The 16,087-nt window shown below is 38.1% G+C and overlaps 1 protein-coding gene across 3 annotated transcripts; it reads left to right on the top strand.

Annotated features, from left to right (window-relative positions):
- Positions 1 to 1,027: 1,027 nt before the first annotated feature.
- On the top strand, positions 1,028 to 15,730 carry il6r (interleukin 6 receptor). 3 transcript variants are annotated; one of them, XM_034102853.1, is made up of 11 exons: positions 1,028 to 1,276; positions 3,231 to 3,773; positions 4,277 to 4,400; positions 5,421 to 5,599; positions 5,684 to 5,850; positions 6,007 to 6,151; positions 11,314 to 11,354; positions 11,463 to 11,511; positions 11,830 to 11,935; positions 14,180 to 14,256; positions 15,684 to 15,730. In XM_034102853.1, exons 1-10 carry the CDS (start codon positions 1,195 to 1,197, stop codon positions 14,211 to 14,213), a joined length of 1,470 nt encoding a protein of 489 aa, XP_033958744.1. In that variant the 5' UTR covers positions 1,028 to 1,194; the 3' UTR covers positions 14,214 to 14,256; positions 15,684 to 15,730. The 3 variants fall into 3 exon arrangements, with proteins under 3 accessions (XP_033958744.1, XP_033958742.1, XP_033958743.1); XM_034102851.2 differs by lacking the exons at positions 14,180 to 14,256; positions 15,684 to 15,730 and adding an exon at positions 12,084 to 12,918; XM_034102852.2 differs by lacking the exons at positions 14,180 to 14,256; positions 15,684 to 15,730 and adding an exon at positions 12,065 to 12,204.
- Positions 15,731 to 16,087: the final 357 nt, after the last annotated feature.

Below are 16,087 nucleotides of genomic sequence, written 5' to 3'. Positions count from 1 at the left end.
TATGTAAATGTAAGTAAACTTTCAAGTTATGTGAACATGTAAGCAGGGCATAAATTACAGCTACGTTGACGTTACTTTGAATCGCGGGGGTAAGCTAAACCGTTAACAAGTAGCTATAGCTAGCCACTAAATAAACACTGTCATACAATATAAATGTTAGGCCTATGTTTTTTAGCGTTACCTTTTCAAAGAAAGCTCTCTGGAAAATGTTGACTTACTGTTCGACATGAAGCTAGAAGCTACCCCAGTCACAGGGGAGTGATTTGTAAAATATCCATAAAGAAAAAGAAAATCTGTTTACAGTTCTGTTTTATATGGGTGGTTGAAAGATGTATGCATATCTCTTAATTTTGCTCTCAAAGGGCACCAGATTGATGCTTTTATTTTTTTTTTAAATCTTCCCGGGGGAGCATGCCCCCGGACCCCCCTAGAGGAGGTGAGGAGGACCCCCCTGAGGTTACCCTGTTTACACATATGCCGTGGGCTGATTCTCGAGCCTTCATTGTAACAGTCGCGGGTGCACTGTGTATGTGCGTGTGGGGGGTGTTGCAATAGAAATGTCCACTGTAGCGCCCGGTACCTTAATGATCTGTGGGCTAAGCCCTGAATCAATCAAAAGAAGAAATCAAAGTGCAAGAAATAAATGTCTGGTGTGGCACCAAAATAACTTGCAATTTGAGATTATTTTCAACAACAGAAGTTTAACCACATAACAATGTATTTAATTTAACTCTAGTTTATCAAAGTAAACTATCACTGTCTACTGGTGGAGGGGACATTTTAAATTGAAATACATTTTTAAAAATGCAACATTTTCAAGACTAAAAAACGTAAACAATATGTCTGTTGATTAGAATAAAGTGTTTTATAAAAAAAGAATTGAAAAACCCCACTGATTACAACTTGAGTATGAATATTATAATAGCAGAGCTATATTCAGCTTTCATTGGGGTTTTATTTTTGACACTCAGGAGGATTTCCTCTGTGCAACAAGGGGAAGAGAGCTGGGATTTCACAATAACGGGTCTTACTGACAGCGGACTGCTGAAACCAGAGGCGGCCGGTAACTGCTTTGAGAAGCCAGAGGAGGACCGTCAGATGTTGATCATGTGAAGTTAGATGGGAGTCACAACGGTCTCCGATGTTTGTGAGTGATGGTGTGAGGACTCGGTGAAGGGAGACTTGTGCGCAAAAATGCGGATTTTTCTCCCTTTGCTGTGTGCCCTGTGCGCCACACCGGTCCACGGTATTTTCGACGGGACCTGTCCCAAAAAAGGTAAACTACCAGATTTCATTTATACAGCCAAAAAAACATGTTGTACGGTATCGGTGAGACGTCGAAAACAGTGTGGTAAATACTTTGAAAAGTGGAACATTTTACTAACTCACTAACTAACCTTTTTAGTGTTAAAAGCAATGTGTGTGTGTTTTTGTTTGCTAACATCAATGTAACTCACAGGAGCTCTTGAGACAGATTAAACTGAACTCTGTAGCAGCCTGCTTTGATTTCACTTGAGCATAAAGTGCATAGATTAGCAAAAGTTTTATTTATTTGACAGGTCGATTTCAGATCACATTTACAGAACACGAACATTTATAAATCACTCAATCTAAATTAAGGGAATCTAACTATTAGCAGCATGTACCAATAATTGTGCTGCCAACACTGCACACCAATCTGCACTATAAATGTGCTTTCACTATGTGCTTGTTAAGCTGGACTCAAACTGGAGGAAGGAGGGGATGTAGTTGGTTTTACTTTTTTAAACATATCTTCACTCAAATTATCCTAATTGCTGATCATGCAAATTCAATGTTATAGTCTAAATATATAAACCTAAACACTGCTCATACATTAGTGAATTTGCTTTTCTGCCTTGTCTGTATAGCTTCTATTCTAAAATATCTGATTTACAGGCAAAAGGCAACCAAATCAGAGTAAAGGACAAGAGTGTGTTTGTACTAAAAGGGCAATGAACTACTCTCGTATTTGTGTTTTACGTCCCCACTAAGGTCTGGGGACCTGGAGACAATAACACACAACAACCAATAAAAATGACGGAGTCAGCGTAAAGGTTGACAAAAGGTTTATTTCTTGTAACCCTTGAACTGAACAGAAATTGAAGAGAAATACTCTGTGTGTGAGGAGGAGTCAAAGGAGATTGTGCCAAACAAAAGAAACAAGCATAACAAAACCAGGCCTACATCTATCCTTTGAAACCAAAACAGAAATTCTCACTAACTAAACTACTCAGAATTGGACAAAACAGAATACAGGGGTGGCAACAATCCGCTAACCTAGTGTGTCTAAACATTAGTTATCTACGTGATGAGAAATGTACAGAGTACCCCAGACTTACCTAACTCCTCCACCCCTCATCACACACTTTCACAAAGGTCAGAGAAAACAAAGAGAATGAGTTGCTAAACACTACGTGGAGTTCAATCTGGAGGCTTTACACACACAGATACAGAATAGCCTTTCTGAAGGAGCAAATGACTGAGTTTGAGAGCAATCACAAAATCTGCATAACTAGGGGGTGTCAGAGATGTAAATGCGAGATATGACCCGATACATGATCAGGGACAGAAAAAGAAACCATAAAGAAAAGACACTTTAAAAGAGTTAGTTCAAAAGGAGTTAGTAGTTTTAGTTATGCAACAATGCATCCTATCTTTGCTGTGCAAACCAATACTCATGGCAGAAGCACTTTTTTTATGTGCAAAAGATTAAGGAAGCCCGGAGAGGCAATTAAGTAGAAATCTGCTAATCTATTTTTAAGACAGATCCAAATGATTTTCTCTTCTTTGTTAATAGCTGAGGCACAGGTATACAAATAGTTTTCATTGCTCCATGCACTCTGTTAGATGTATTTTTGTTTAAAAAAAAGAAAAAGGATTAAAGTAAAAACAAAAGAAAGGAGAACATCTTACTGATGCACTTTAGCCTCTTTTGACTACAATTAGTATTACAACAACACACAGGAAAAAAGTACCCTGCAAATGTTCTTTCCTCAAATTTAGATTTTCCTGGCCAAACATTTCCCCCCTGCTCTGAAATCTGAAAATAATTTTGATTAGACTTAAAAGGAAAAACGATGGTTTCGTTTTTCGCATTTGCCTCTCAGGGCTTCTGTAAAGCAAGTTCAGACATTCACAATTAAAGACAGCCAGCACACAGAGTAGTTTATATTAGCTCTGTAATCGTGTTTTTGTTTGTTTTTTTGCAGACCCTCCCCCTGGTGTGTTGGTTTTATATCAAGGCAGTAAATTGGTTTTGAGCTGCAGCGGTCATGTGGAGGCGGATGGAGTAAAGGTCAGAGGAGGGAGTTCTTCTGATGAAAATCAAACCTCTGTTAACAATATAAGGAACACTGAAGCTTTGATGAAAAGTGCCAAACCTACTGTGGAGAATACTGTGGGTGAAGGATACCACTCTAACACCACTGAGGCAGGAGAAAGCAAGAGCCTCAAAGATTCAGCAACAGCTTACACAGCTTCTCCGAGCACTCCCACGGTCTGGGAGCCGGGAGATTATGAGGAGCAGGAGGAGGGTGAGGATGGGAGCAGAGTAACAAGGAGCATGAAGCCGAGACTACAGTGGAAGTGGAACGGGAGGATCGTGGGAAAAGGAGACAGGGACTGGGGTGGAATCGGCTTTGAGAGGAGAGGGTCTTCACTGTCTCTGTCCTCAGTGAGACTGTCGGACTCCGGCAGGTTCACGTGTTACCACAGAGGCAGAGAGAGGTTCTCCCTAAAGGTCAAGGTCGCAGGTAGGTCACAACATCAATGAAGCTGTAACGGATCATTGAAGTTATCGAGTGTCAATTTTATCCATGCCATATTTGTCCTTCCATTTGTCTTAATTGAGAAAACAAAACGAAAAGTTTAACCTTAGTGGCGGTTTTCTGTACACAATACAGTGTGAGTAAGACATTGCAACATGGCATACTTTCTGCATAAGTATGTAAGGTCAATTATTTAAAAGATCTTTAAATAGGTTTTTGGTTTTGCTTCTCTTTTTATTTTCCCTTTTGATGGGTACTTTTTTGCTTTTGCTTCTTGGTTTTACACAAGTCTAATGTTGGACTCTGGGTATTATTAATTCTAGCTGCGCAGAAATAGTATTACATATAGTTTAATTTTATACATTTTAGTTTTAGCGTACCAGCAGATGAGGGGATTAACCATATTTTTGATGAACATATAATTAGGAAACAATTAACTGACTGAATGACTTGAATAATGTACAATATCATTGCCCCTCTTCTGTTAGATCCTCCAGAGACCCCCCAGCTGTCGTGCTACAAAAAGTCCCCCAGCAGTAAGATTCGCTGTGAGTGGGCCCCTCAGAAGCCCTTCACTATCTTCCCTAACTGCTCCCTCTTCCTCAGTAAAAGGTAAAGACACTTACAGTATAAAGTCATCTTGAATAACTTATAAATGTGTGAGAAAATAGTAAAGTTTATATTTAGACCCTGTATCACCGAACTCATACATGTCAAACTCAAGGCCCGGGGGCCAAATCCGGCCCATGGTGGTCCAAGATGAGATGCCAAGTATCTGGCTTGAACTAGCATCACAGCAGCAAACGGAGTTTAAATGGATGTTTCCTTCTTGCACTTTCTTGCAACAATGACAACAATGCAACAATGAAAGATGTACTCATAAGAAATGACTCCGGAAAAGAAAGGAATGCATGCAACTGATTTTTCATTTATTTAATGTTTAATGTTGTTTTTATAGGCAATTATTTCAGCTTGTTAGTTCCAGGTTTAATATGTGCACTAAGTAGTTTCAATAAGTTTTGCAATACACATTGAACCAGTCCGGCCCTCGACTAGTACCGATTTTTAAATGTTGGCCCACTGTGTTTAGAGTTTGACACCCCTGACCTAACCTGTAGATCCCATTAGGTGTGTAAGCAGGTCCCTATACACATATGATGAGCCATGAATAATGGGAATGTATCCCTCGTGGAGATCTTTTCAAGTGATATCCACAGTAATAATTGGTATCATTCTTTAATCTATTAGAATAAGATTAAAGGTTAACCAGAAATGGAGACACTTTATGATGAAAGTATATGCTTGCTGAAATGTTGCTGTTGAAACATTTGAAACAGTTGAAGCGAAAGTGCTTTGAGGAGTTTCGGAGTAGGCACTGAATGAAGTAACAAATTAAATAAAAATCCTAAATGGAATGAAAATAAGGTTAAAGTTGAATTTCCAAACCATTATAAGCAGCGTTACACTGTGTAGATTTACCAGCTACCAATTACTTCACACTGGATGATGTTAAACCACGGCAAAACAAACGTTTCATAATACCACAGGAAGTTGTGTTATTTATGTCTTTATATCTTATGTGTGTGTGAAACTGTTTTTTTTCTTTCCTTCTTTTACATTTTTTGCTCGCAGCGCCACAAAGTCCTTTCTTCATTTGCAGTGCTCATACTCCTCTAAGCACTCCCGCTGTTGGTGTGCTCTGGATCACAATGACGACGAGCTGAGAAGCAATTACATGGCCTACTTGTGCGTCACAAGCATGGCAGGCAACGCCACCAGCTCCCTGCTTTCATTCATGCCTCTGAGCATATGTAGGTTTGTGTGTCAACGCAATGTGTTTTTGTGAAATGTATGGGTAATTAAAGCACTCATTCTATTCCTCCCTGCTCCTTCAGTGAAGCCCGACCCTCCATCAGAGGTGTCAGTCCGACAGGAGGAGGGACAGGAGATGAGGATAACGGTCACCTGGAGTTTTCCGATCTCTTGGAAGTCTCAAGACAGCTTTTATAAACTAATCTACGAGATCAAATACCGACCTCTCAAGTCCTTTGATCATTGGCAGGTGCATGCTAGAGTTTTTTTCATATGTTGTGTGTTTGTTTGCTTGCTACAGTTTAGTAGATCAATATACTGTTAGCCTTCTGGCCTTAAACAAGTTAACACTCAGGTGAAGACATTGTTTATTGATCTGTTTTTTTTTCTGTAATTGGCTTTTTAGATACAGATGATTAAGGGCACACGCTCATATACTATAAGGGATGCAATGCCTGGTGTTGAATACCTCATACAGCTCAGGACTAGGGAAGAGTATGATGGTCACTGGAGTGACTGGAGCACACCCGTCTATGAAAGCAGCTGGACAGGTAAACACACACACACACACACACACACACACACACACACACACACACACACACACACACACACACACACACACACTCATCCACACGTAGGAATAAAAGCATTGAGTCAAACCATTTCAAAATTAGATCCTCCCATTAGCTGATACGGAAAATCCTGGGACGCAAGTGAGCATTTTTTTTTTTTCCAGGATAATTGTTCATATTTGTGGAAGAGACGCTTTCCCAGTTCAATTTTTCTATAAAACGTTTTTCCCACCTGTGAAAACAGCCAACATATCAATATACTGTATATACCTTGTGTTAAGAGTGCATGTGGAAACTCACCTAAGAAGACGACCTGATTACTTTAAGTATTTTTGGAACAAGCGGTGGTGAACTTCAGCCTCACATGCCAGCTGCTTTTTACACTTTGTCACCTTGGCTTTAGTTATAAACACAGAAGAGAAAAATAAAATAGATCAGACAACAACAAAAAAATACCTTAAATATTCATTTTCTCACTTGCCTCTCTGCAACCCTGTCTCCTAAAAATTACGTTCCCACAGAACTAAACTGCATTCTCAATTACGTTTAGCTAGAAACGTATTTACTCCCACGTTACGTTTGTTATGAACGTATCTCAAATACGTTTATTTTCTACATATATTCTAGAAACATGTTTTCTCCCAGGTTACGTTCCTTATGAACGTATCTGAAATACGTTTATTTTCTACATATCTTTGCCATTTATTGTCTTGCTTATAATAATGATAATAGTCATTTATAAATATCATTTTAGAGCACACCTTTGAAATCGACAATCGGGCTCGATATATGGTTAAATTAAAATCAGTAGGCGAGGCTGTAATTTCGCCAGCTGTTACTCTCATGTGCGAGGCAGAACATAATAGTTTTAACATGCCAAAAAGCTGCTGTGTCGTTCATTGCACCTCAAACATTAAAACAAATCCAGAGTTACGTGTTTCTGTACTTCCTCTAAGAAGAAAGGACAGTAACAGAAGAGCTCTGTGGCTTCAGGCTTGATCGCCGTTCAAATGACAGCGCTGGTTTCCCCAAAAGTGGGCGGGGCTGTAAAGTGAAGTAGATTTTACTGTCATCTATTATTCAAAACCATTCTATTTATTCTAACGTATTACATGCCAGTGTTTTATCTTTTTATTTATTTGTTTTTATTTTAAATCGTATAATGTCGGACTTTTTTTGTCGTCTTTGAGGAAAAGAAATGGGGTTTAGAGATTCAAAATACTGAAATCTGTATTTTTTTAAATCTCTTCCTTCTAATTTGTTATTCTTTTTTAAATAACACACTGTTATTTACTCAACAATAGCACACAATTATCCTTGTTTTTATTTATTCGTTTAATTCTATAATCTTGGGCATTTTAGCATGCTTTTTAGCCGTAAATAAAGTCACCAGAAACAGACAGGACATTTCGAGATTTAGGATGGCCCAAGACACTACACTACCCATAATCCCCAGCTATCGTTTGGGACTACAGTCCCGTTGACAAACCCCGTGATGTTGCGCCAAGGTTACGCCGAGCGTCAAGCTCTTTGAAATGGAACGAAACCACGGCAGACTATTCAAAACTGGACTCGAACGCCCCACCAGAACTACACATGCTGGCTATTGTGTTTCGCAACATGTTCTCTATGGCACATCTCTACTGGGAATTGTAGTTTTAAAAGACGTTTTTTCCCAAATGTAGAAGTTGACAGTATTAAACTGTGTACAGCCCTGGAGGTTTAGGCGATAGGAAACACATTGGTGTGTACACATTTAAAACATGTAATTACTAAATGGGTGAAAATCGCTTGTATCCTTAATGGGCAGCATTAATATATACCCACATGACAGCTCATTGTTACTTTGTTATTCTACTCCACTACAATTCAGAGGTTAACCTGGTATTTTTACTTCATTACATTTAGTTTAGTTACTTTGCAGATTCTGATTAATGATGTGGAATATAAACAACCCTTAAATCAGACTTTAGTTACACCTGAATACAATTCAGGGAAGGTGATTGTCAAGTGCCAACAATCAGGAGAGATATTTGATAGTTGGTGCTTGAGAAGACTAAACATTTATCTGCAGATCTTTATAAAGTATATTCATTACTCGTTATTCTCTACTAATAGTTAATTAAAAACTGTATAATGGCTATTTTGCATATCCCTTTCAAGATTTCAAGGTTTTTTAAGGTGTATTGATCTTATACACAACTTGGGTCGCAGGTTCCTCAACAGACATCTATCAATATGTGTGTACTGTATACCTCCACCATTAAACTGTCATATTCTGCACATTTCTTATTCTATCTACATACATAAGAGTATAATTAATGTGTATAATATCATTTAAAATAAGTGTTTCAACATAGTTAACATTGCAGGAAAGCAATATTTTAGACGTTAAGTACTTTGTCAGGCTTAATATTCATTTGTAGATAGATACCCCCAGAGCTTGTTTCTTGTTTAAAAGAAGACCTTAACCTAAAGTATTTTTTAATGTGTTAATAAAGGTTAATTCGTTTTTCTGTTTTGCACATCCTCTTATTAATATCTTTGAACATCCAGCACTAAACTGTTTTATTGTAGAGATCACTTAGTATCTTCTTGACTTTTTATATTCTATATTTCTATCATTGACCTTCTACTTTCCCCCTATGAAAGTATGTACTCTTAATATTGTTTTGATCAAATAAGATTATTCAACAAAAATAATTCAATAACATGCTTTAACCACTAGGCGGTGCACACAAGGTACACACAGCATACTAATAATAACTTTGTATTATTAGTGTAGACACTTATGTATAACATCTGAAGATGTGTAATTTTATTCATGTTTTTACATAATTTTACAGGATATTGCTATACTATTTCTCTTGTTTTACTTCTTCACATTAATATCTGATTTGTAAAACATCACAGACAGAAAGGCATAGGCTATCCTTCATTTAATAGTAAGCTATTGAAATTGTGATTCCATAGATGTGTCTCCCATCACCAAAATCCCCTGACTATTCTCTCAACTCAGTATTTAGATTCTTATATTCAAAGAAAATCAGTAATATCTTTAAAAACTACAAGTCCTTTTTTATCAGCTGTGCACCGTTATGGTGTAAATATAACCAATATACCAATTGGATCAAATATAAAAGTCAGCCGAATTACTATTGATACTGCAAGGAGACGTATTTTGTGAAAAGAAATTGAAGATGTTGTTTAATTGTTGATATATTTATGATCCACGTCAAGTATTCAGTTTTGGCAGCAGTTCTCCTGTTTGTCTCTCTCTATAAATAAAGAATTACGGCAGATGTGTAATATTTAATGCAGCCGAACCGTGTATTACAATGCCGTTATGTGATGACTTCCAACGAGAAAAGCAAGCACACTCTGAATTAGGTATTATTTTATTTTTCGTTGTCGGATATCATATCTCCATATCATATCAACACCATATCCCAGCGTGCATTGCGGCTAAAACATCCAATCAACAAGCTTCAAGCTGAGGATCTTGGGTAATCAGTTTAGTGGGTTTGTGGTGTGTATCGCTCAAAATGTCCCGTCTGTTTCCGGTGACTTTATTTACGGCTAAAAAGCCCAAGATTATAGAATTAAATGAATAAATAAAAACAAGGATAATTGTGTGTTATTGTTGAGTAAATAACAGTGTGTTATTTAGAAAAGAATAATAAATTAGAAAGAAAAGATTTTAAAAAATACAGATTTCAGTATTTTGAGGCTCTGAGCCCCATTTCTTTTCCTCACAGACAGAAAAAAAGTCAGACATTATACGATTTAAAATAAAAACAAATACATAAAAGATAAAACACTGGCATGTAATTTACGTTAGAATAAATAGAATGGTTTTGAATAATAGATGAGAGTAAATCTACTTCACTTTACAGCCCCGCCCACTTTTGGGGAAACCAGCGCTGTCATTTGAACGGCGATCAAGCCTGAAGCCACAGAGCTCTTCTGATACTGTCCTTTCTTCTTAGAGGAAGTACAGAAACACGTAACTCTGGATTTGTTTTAATGTTTGAGGTGCAATAAACGACACAGCAGCTTTTTGGCATGTTAAAACTATTATGTTCTGCCTCGCTCATGAGAGTAACAGCTGGCAAAATTACAGCCTCGCCTACTGATTTTAATTTAACCATATATCGAGCCCGATTGTCGATTTCAAAGGTGTGCTCTAAAATGATATTTATAAATAACTAATTATCATTATTATAAGCAAGACAATAAATGGCAAAGATATGTAGAAAATAAACGTATTTAAGTTACATTCATAACTAACGTAACGTGGAAGAAAATATGCTTCTAGAAGATATGTAGAAAATAAACGTATTTGAGATACGTTCATAACAAACGTAACGTGGGAGAAAACACGTTTCTAGAAGATATGTAGAAAATAAACGTATTTGAGATATGTTCATAACTAACGTAACGTGGGAGAAAATACGTTTCTAGCTAAACGTAATTGAGAATGCAGTTTAGTTCTGTGGGAACGTAATTTTTAGGAGACAGGGTTGCTCTCTGACTGCTACAGTATAAACTGAGGCTATTGTGTGGATTGTAGTTCTCTTCTATTAGAGGAAACGTATGATATCATTATAACATATTGCTTCAGAAACATGGAAGTGGTGCTAATTAGGTGGACCTGTAAATCATTGTCCTTTCTCGCTTCATTAACACTTGATCCTCCCTGGAAACAAAATAAGTTAGGACAACCCGTAGGAAAGCTTCCCGTTTCCTTCCTTTAAAGTTGTACTGTACATACTTTCACCTCTTTCCGTCACGTTTTTTATCCCTCTGAATAAGTGAACTCTTTGTACACAGCTTGAGTGCAGTATTATGGATCCTGGATACATGTAATGTTGACATTATTTAAAAAGAATATATGCTTTTTCAAATTAAATAAACCCCATTAAATTCAATTGAACCATGCAACTTTTGACATCGAAGTGAAACCTCTTAAGAAAAGGTTTTATCGGGATATTCTCTAACATCCTTCTGTTCTTTTAACTTGAAATCCTTCATATCTATTCGATATGTCTGACTTTTTTGGGAATGCACTGCAATAATGCACTCTACAGTACAATATGTTTTTCTGATTTCATCTGCATCGATGTTTCTCTCCTCAGCAAAACGGTCAGTGGAGTATGAGGATCTCACTGCCACAACGGTAACAGTCTAAATGTGTCTTTTGATCATGCTCTCCTCACACTTTGATGCTAGCTGTTGTCCTGCCTCCAGTATCTCACACCGTCTCTTATGTTACCTTCTCTAACAGTTTTCAGTATACACTGAAGGCTCTGGTGCAGATGAGGATCTGTCTGATGGTAAGAAATATAGCAGAAAGTAAAATATGTTTTTAATTAGCTTATTGTGTTTGGGAGAAAGAGAGGAGGGGGGCTGAGAGAGTGAGAGGAAGGGAACTCTAAAATGTTGTTAGTGTTGAAAACCCCCTGTGCCCCACTGGGTTTCAACAGGAAGCCATGTCTTCATAATAACTAAGGCACGACAGTGAAACAAGCCACAGGAAGCATGGCTCAACACACCTATCTCACACACATACATTTAGTTCCACCCAAACGTACTTGCATGTATGTTATTGATCTCCATTTGGATTTCTCACAGTCTGCCCGTCTTTCCTGCAGTTCCTGAACCTGTGCAAGGTGGAGACGAGGGGTCACATCACATCCTGTGGATCTCCTGTGGTTCATTTGCTTTCTTGTCGGTCATTTTGGCTCTTTTCATATTCAGGTAATGAATATATGTTTAAAATAGTTGTTCCTACTGTAAAACAAACATGGATACATTTATAGCAAAAGCTAAATAATCCCAAATGGATGGGAGTCATTTGATTTAAAACTTCAGCAAATCCTTTCACAGTTTTTTTCCCCCACTGCAGACACAGACACAGGTTCATGTCTAAACTCAAGAGTATGAGTGTTAGCACCCCGTACGGTGACTCTCCACGGCCTGCACCCTCCACTCAAACACCTCCAGAAGGACATGCTCTGGTGACCTTTGCCCCTCCTTGTAACAAAGAACCCCCACCGAACGAAATGGAAGAAAGTAAAGAAGAAAATGAAGAAGAGAGTGAAGAAGAAAAGCAGCGCCTGAAGGAGAGGATAGACGCCTTACATTTCAACAACTCAAGTTATTTCTTTCTTTATTGATGAACAGGCAAAAGGGGAATAAACAATCCATATCCAGTGTGATATATTATGGAAAGGATAATGGACTTAAAACGTTGATGGTTCTCCAATGAGCTTGGTTTTGCAATCAAACTCAGCTTGTATTTTTCTATTTCTATATGATGCCTTGAATACCTCTGAAAGACTTTTATTTGTTGTATTTGTCATATGAAGAGCAGTAAAGCTACTCTCTCATTTATCTGTGGCAATTGAAAGACCTGATAAAACAGCAGGCTATGTCGTCTAATTCTAAAGCTATATGTTGTAGGACCAACTCCTGTTCTGTTGGTATACACTTTTATTAAGCTTTATCGACTATATTACTTGCTTCATGTCTTTTTAGTTTCCACATATTTTTTTACAAGATTTTTAAAAGCGATTGCAAAATGGTGGGATGTGATGTTTTATTTTATTTTTGAAGAAATATGGTCTGATGACCGGAAAAAGGTTATGGCATACAAGTATCAATTCAGTCAGCTGCAGAACTGTTTACGTGTTTAGGAATATTTTAAGCACAATATAAATCAATATAACACAGGGCTAAAAGTGATTTATTATTTAGATGTCTCTACACTAAAATATAGTTTTAAGACATGTGGTTATACTGTATGCTTCTATCAAGCATGGGAAAACTGTGTACATTGCACAGAGAGGAGGAGGGACAGAGTTTGTATTCAGGCCCAGAGGCTCATTTTAGCCTTGAGGCCCCAAATAGCAGCTGAATACTGCCATGCTGGGATACTGAAAGTCAAAAAGCATTTTAAAATAGTTTTCAGTCTCAATATACTGAAGCTAGAACAGTTCCCTAATCACCCAGCCTCTTAAATGTTTTCTTTAGGCAAAAACCCATCCTATAGGACTTGTTGTGGTGTTATACATTTAAAAAGTTGAATGGTGACTGTCAGTGTTGAAACCGCACTTCAGCTGCCATGGTGTTTTACTCCAATATGACAGAAGAGTCCAAAAATGTAACTTTAAAAAATGTCTAAGCTAAGCTGACATAACACTGCAGTTTTCATATGATGTATTTCTGAAACCGACAGAAAAGAGAGAACAAAAAAACAGTCACCCTGAAGGTGCTTGAGCTTCCAAAAAAGGATTCAAAAGCACAAATGAATGTTGTCCTGATGGACTACAAGTGAAAGGCATATTAGAAAGACTGTCAAGAAACAATACACACATTTATCCCCATGGTTGCTCATTCTATAATATTGAATTGTGTATATTAACTGTGATTGATAAAAGTAAAATGCAACCCAAAGTCCTGTATAATACAAACCCCACAACCCCTCCTCCACACAGAAAGCGATACATTACTTTTTGGTTAATAACACTCATACAACAATAAGTACAGCATTTATTAATAATAAAATAAAAATCCCATAAATCTTCAGCGAGGATACAACAGTCCGTCCTTGTATTGAAAAGGGTGGGTGACTGAAAACTCACACATTTGCAGAAATGTTAGTCCTTTTTTTGTCTTCTGCTGCCGCCTAGCGGACGCAGCCGTTAGTTGTTGGAGGTTGTTTCCATAGTAACAGTTGTTAGCAGCAGCCATGTCAGTAACAGGTGGACAGATCTGAGCGTGACATGGCTCCGGTCTGTAAGGTGATACATTAGACCAATATTTGTAGAGAAAATATGTCTGGAAAAGGGGATTTAGCTAAACTGGACGTTGCTGTATTAACTGCTGATCAGCAGGAGAAACTTCGACAGTTCAAGGTAACAGTGTGTCATTCACACACAGCCACAACCCGCAGCTGGATTTGTATGTTGTTGACTAACCTGAAATGCCTTTTCTTTTTAGATCAAGACGAGAATTAACAATGAGAAGTATTTGAGATCACATCCAGAGGTGGAGGTATTGATAGGTGACTTTTTAAGGTTAGTTAACTTACATTAAACTAACTGTTCTTTGCTCTCTGTGTCTGCTGGTAGTAGCCTATTTGGGATAGAGACTGAACAATTAATTGTAGCCTATATATCACAAATGATTGTTCTGTGTGTCCATGTGAACAGGATTTATATCTTCTCGTCAGGGTTAAAGGGTCTGTCTGATATGCTATATCATGTTTTTTCTTGTTCTTTTAACCAACAATGACTTTTATTTTTTATTATTTTTATAATAAATTATAATATGCATTTTTATGATTATTATGACATTCTGACTTTTTATGATTTGTATCAGATGCTATACAAAGTAACTTCAAAGAAACGAATACAAACCTTGTATTGATGTATCTTGCCGCTTATTTGAAAGAAACATGCGATGTATTCAAGATACTTTAGAATCTGCCTCCGACAATGAGTGTATCCGTAGACCCTCCAGAAAAACGCGATTCTGCGATCGCAGAATTTACCGCATTATCAGCAAAATGGCGCAGATTTTTAAAAGGCCGCATATTTATCAAAAGGCCGCATAATCCCCGCGTTTTTCCACACAAAGTTGAGGGGGAAAAAAGCTAACTCGTCTTGACGTGAAGTGATGATGACGCGACGTCATCAACTCGCGCATCACAGAAGGTAAACAACACCGTAGAGTGAATGTGTGGAGCTCACACGAGAGAGAAAACACCAAGATGAAACAATGTAATCCATCTCATTTACCGACGAACATTTCTGCTAAAGACCGGGCAAAGCAGTACCCCGATGTCTTGCACGAAAGTGGGGGGAAACTATTCTGCACCCCGTGCAACTGTGTTGGAGCATAAGAGAAAATCGACGGTGACGACCCACTTTGATTCATTCAAACATTCGAAAATGCTTTCTGCTGCTGCGGACAAGAAAGTCAAACAACCCACGTTCACCGAGGCATCGACCTCCAAAACCCTTTCGAGGGCTACAAGAAACGAGGTGAGAAGCCTACAAGATTGAAGCTGGTCAGATAACGAACGAGTAAATGAAAACAGAATGAGGCGGAGAAGTGTGTGTGTGTGTGAGATTAAAATAGTCCAATTGCTTTTACAATAAATAAACATTGAATGTGTTTAATTGAATAGTAAAGGGGTTTAAAGTTAGTGGCAGATTGTGTGTGAGAGAATAAATAAATAAGACAGCCCAATATTTATTTTTCCGCATATTTTGCAACTTTCCGCATATTTCGCAACTTCCCGCAATTTCACCGCATAAAATCACATAAAACCCCGCATGTTTGATCGCATAATCAAGGATTTTTGCCCGCGTTTTTCTGGAGGGTCCAGTTGATCACATTTTAAGGTGAACTCTTTATTGTACACTCAAAGGGTGTCTCCTCAATATACTTTACTGCAGTTGTAAAGTTACTAATCACATTTCTTGTCCTCCTCTCACAGAGATGTGCTTCTAAAAAGGCCTGCGGACATCCGGGATTTCGCTGCAGGTGAGGCACACACACACACACGCCATGGCCCTTTCTCATTTCTCTAACTCCCCTCCTCGACTCCTATCCTCGATACTTAGTCCCGCCCACAGGAGATGCGAGCGGAGGACTGAGGAGGGGAACCGAGGAGAGAGGAGGGGAAGCAGCAGGCGGTTAGAGAAATGAGAACTCCTCTCCTCTGAGCGGTCATTTTAAAAGAGACGTCCATTAATGATGACAGGAGCCACAGCACCCCTCTGTCTGATGGACAGATGTGTTCATGACCACTTATATATTTACTTTGATTCATTCACAGTGCGGTATAAATAATGAGACAATAACAGGCTACAGATGCGGAAACACACACACACACATATA

Source organism: Pseudochaenichthys georgianus, chromosome 16 (assembly GCF_902827115.2).
Source record: "Pseudochaenichthys georgianus chromosome 16, fPseGeo1.2, whole genome shotgun sequence".
In the NCBI taxonomy this organism is placed as follows: domain Eukaryota; kingdom Metazoa; phylum Chordata; class Actinopteri; order Perciformes; family Channichthyidae; genus Pseudochaenichthys; species Pseudochaenichthys georgianus.
This window is presented reverse-complemented; position numbering and strand designations above follow the sequence as displayed.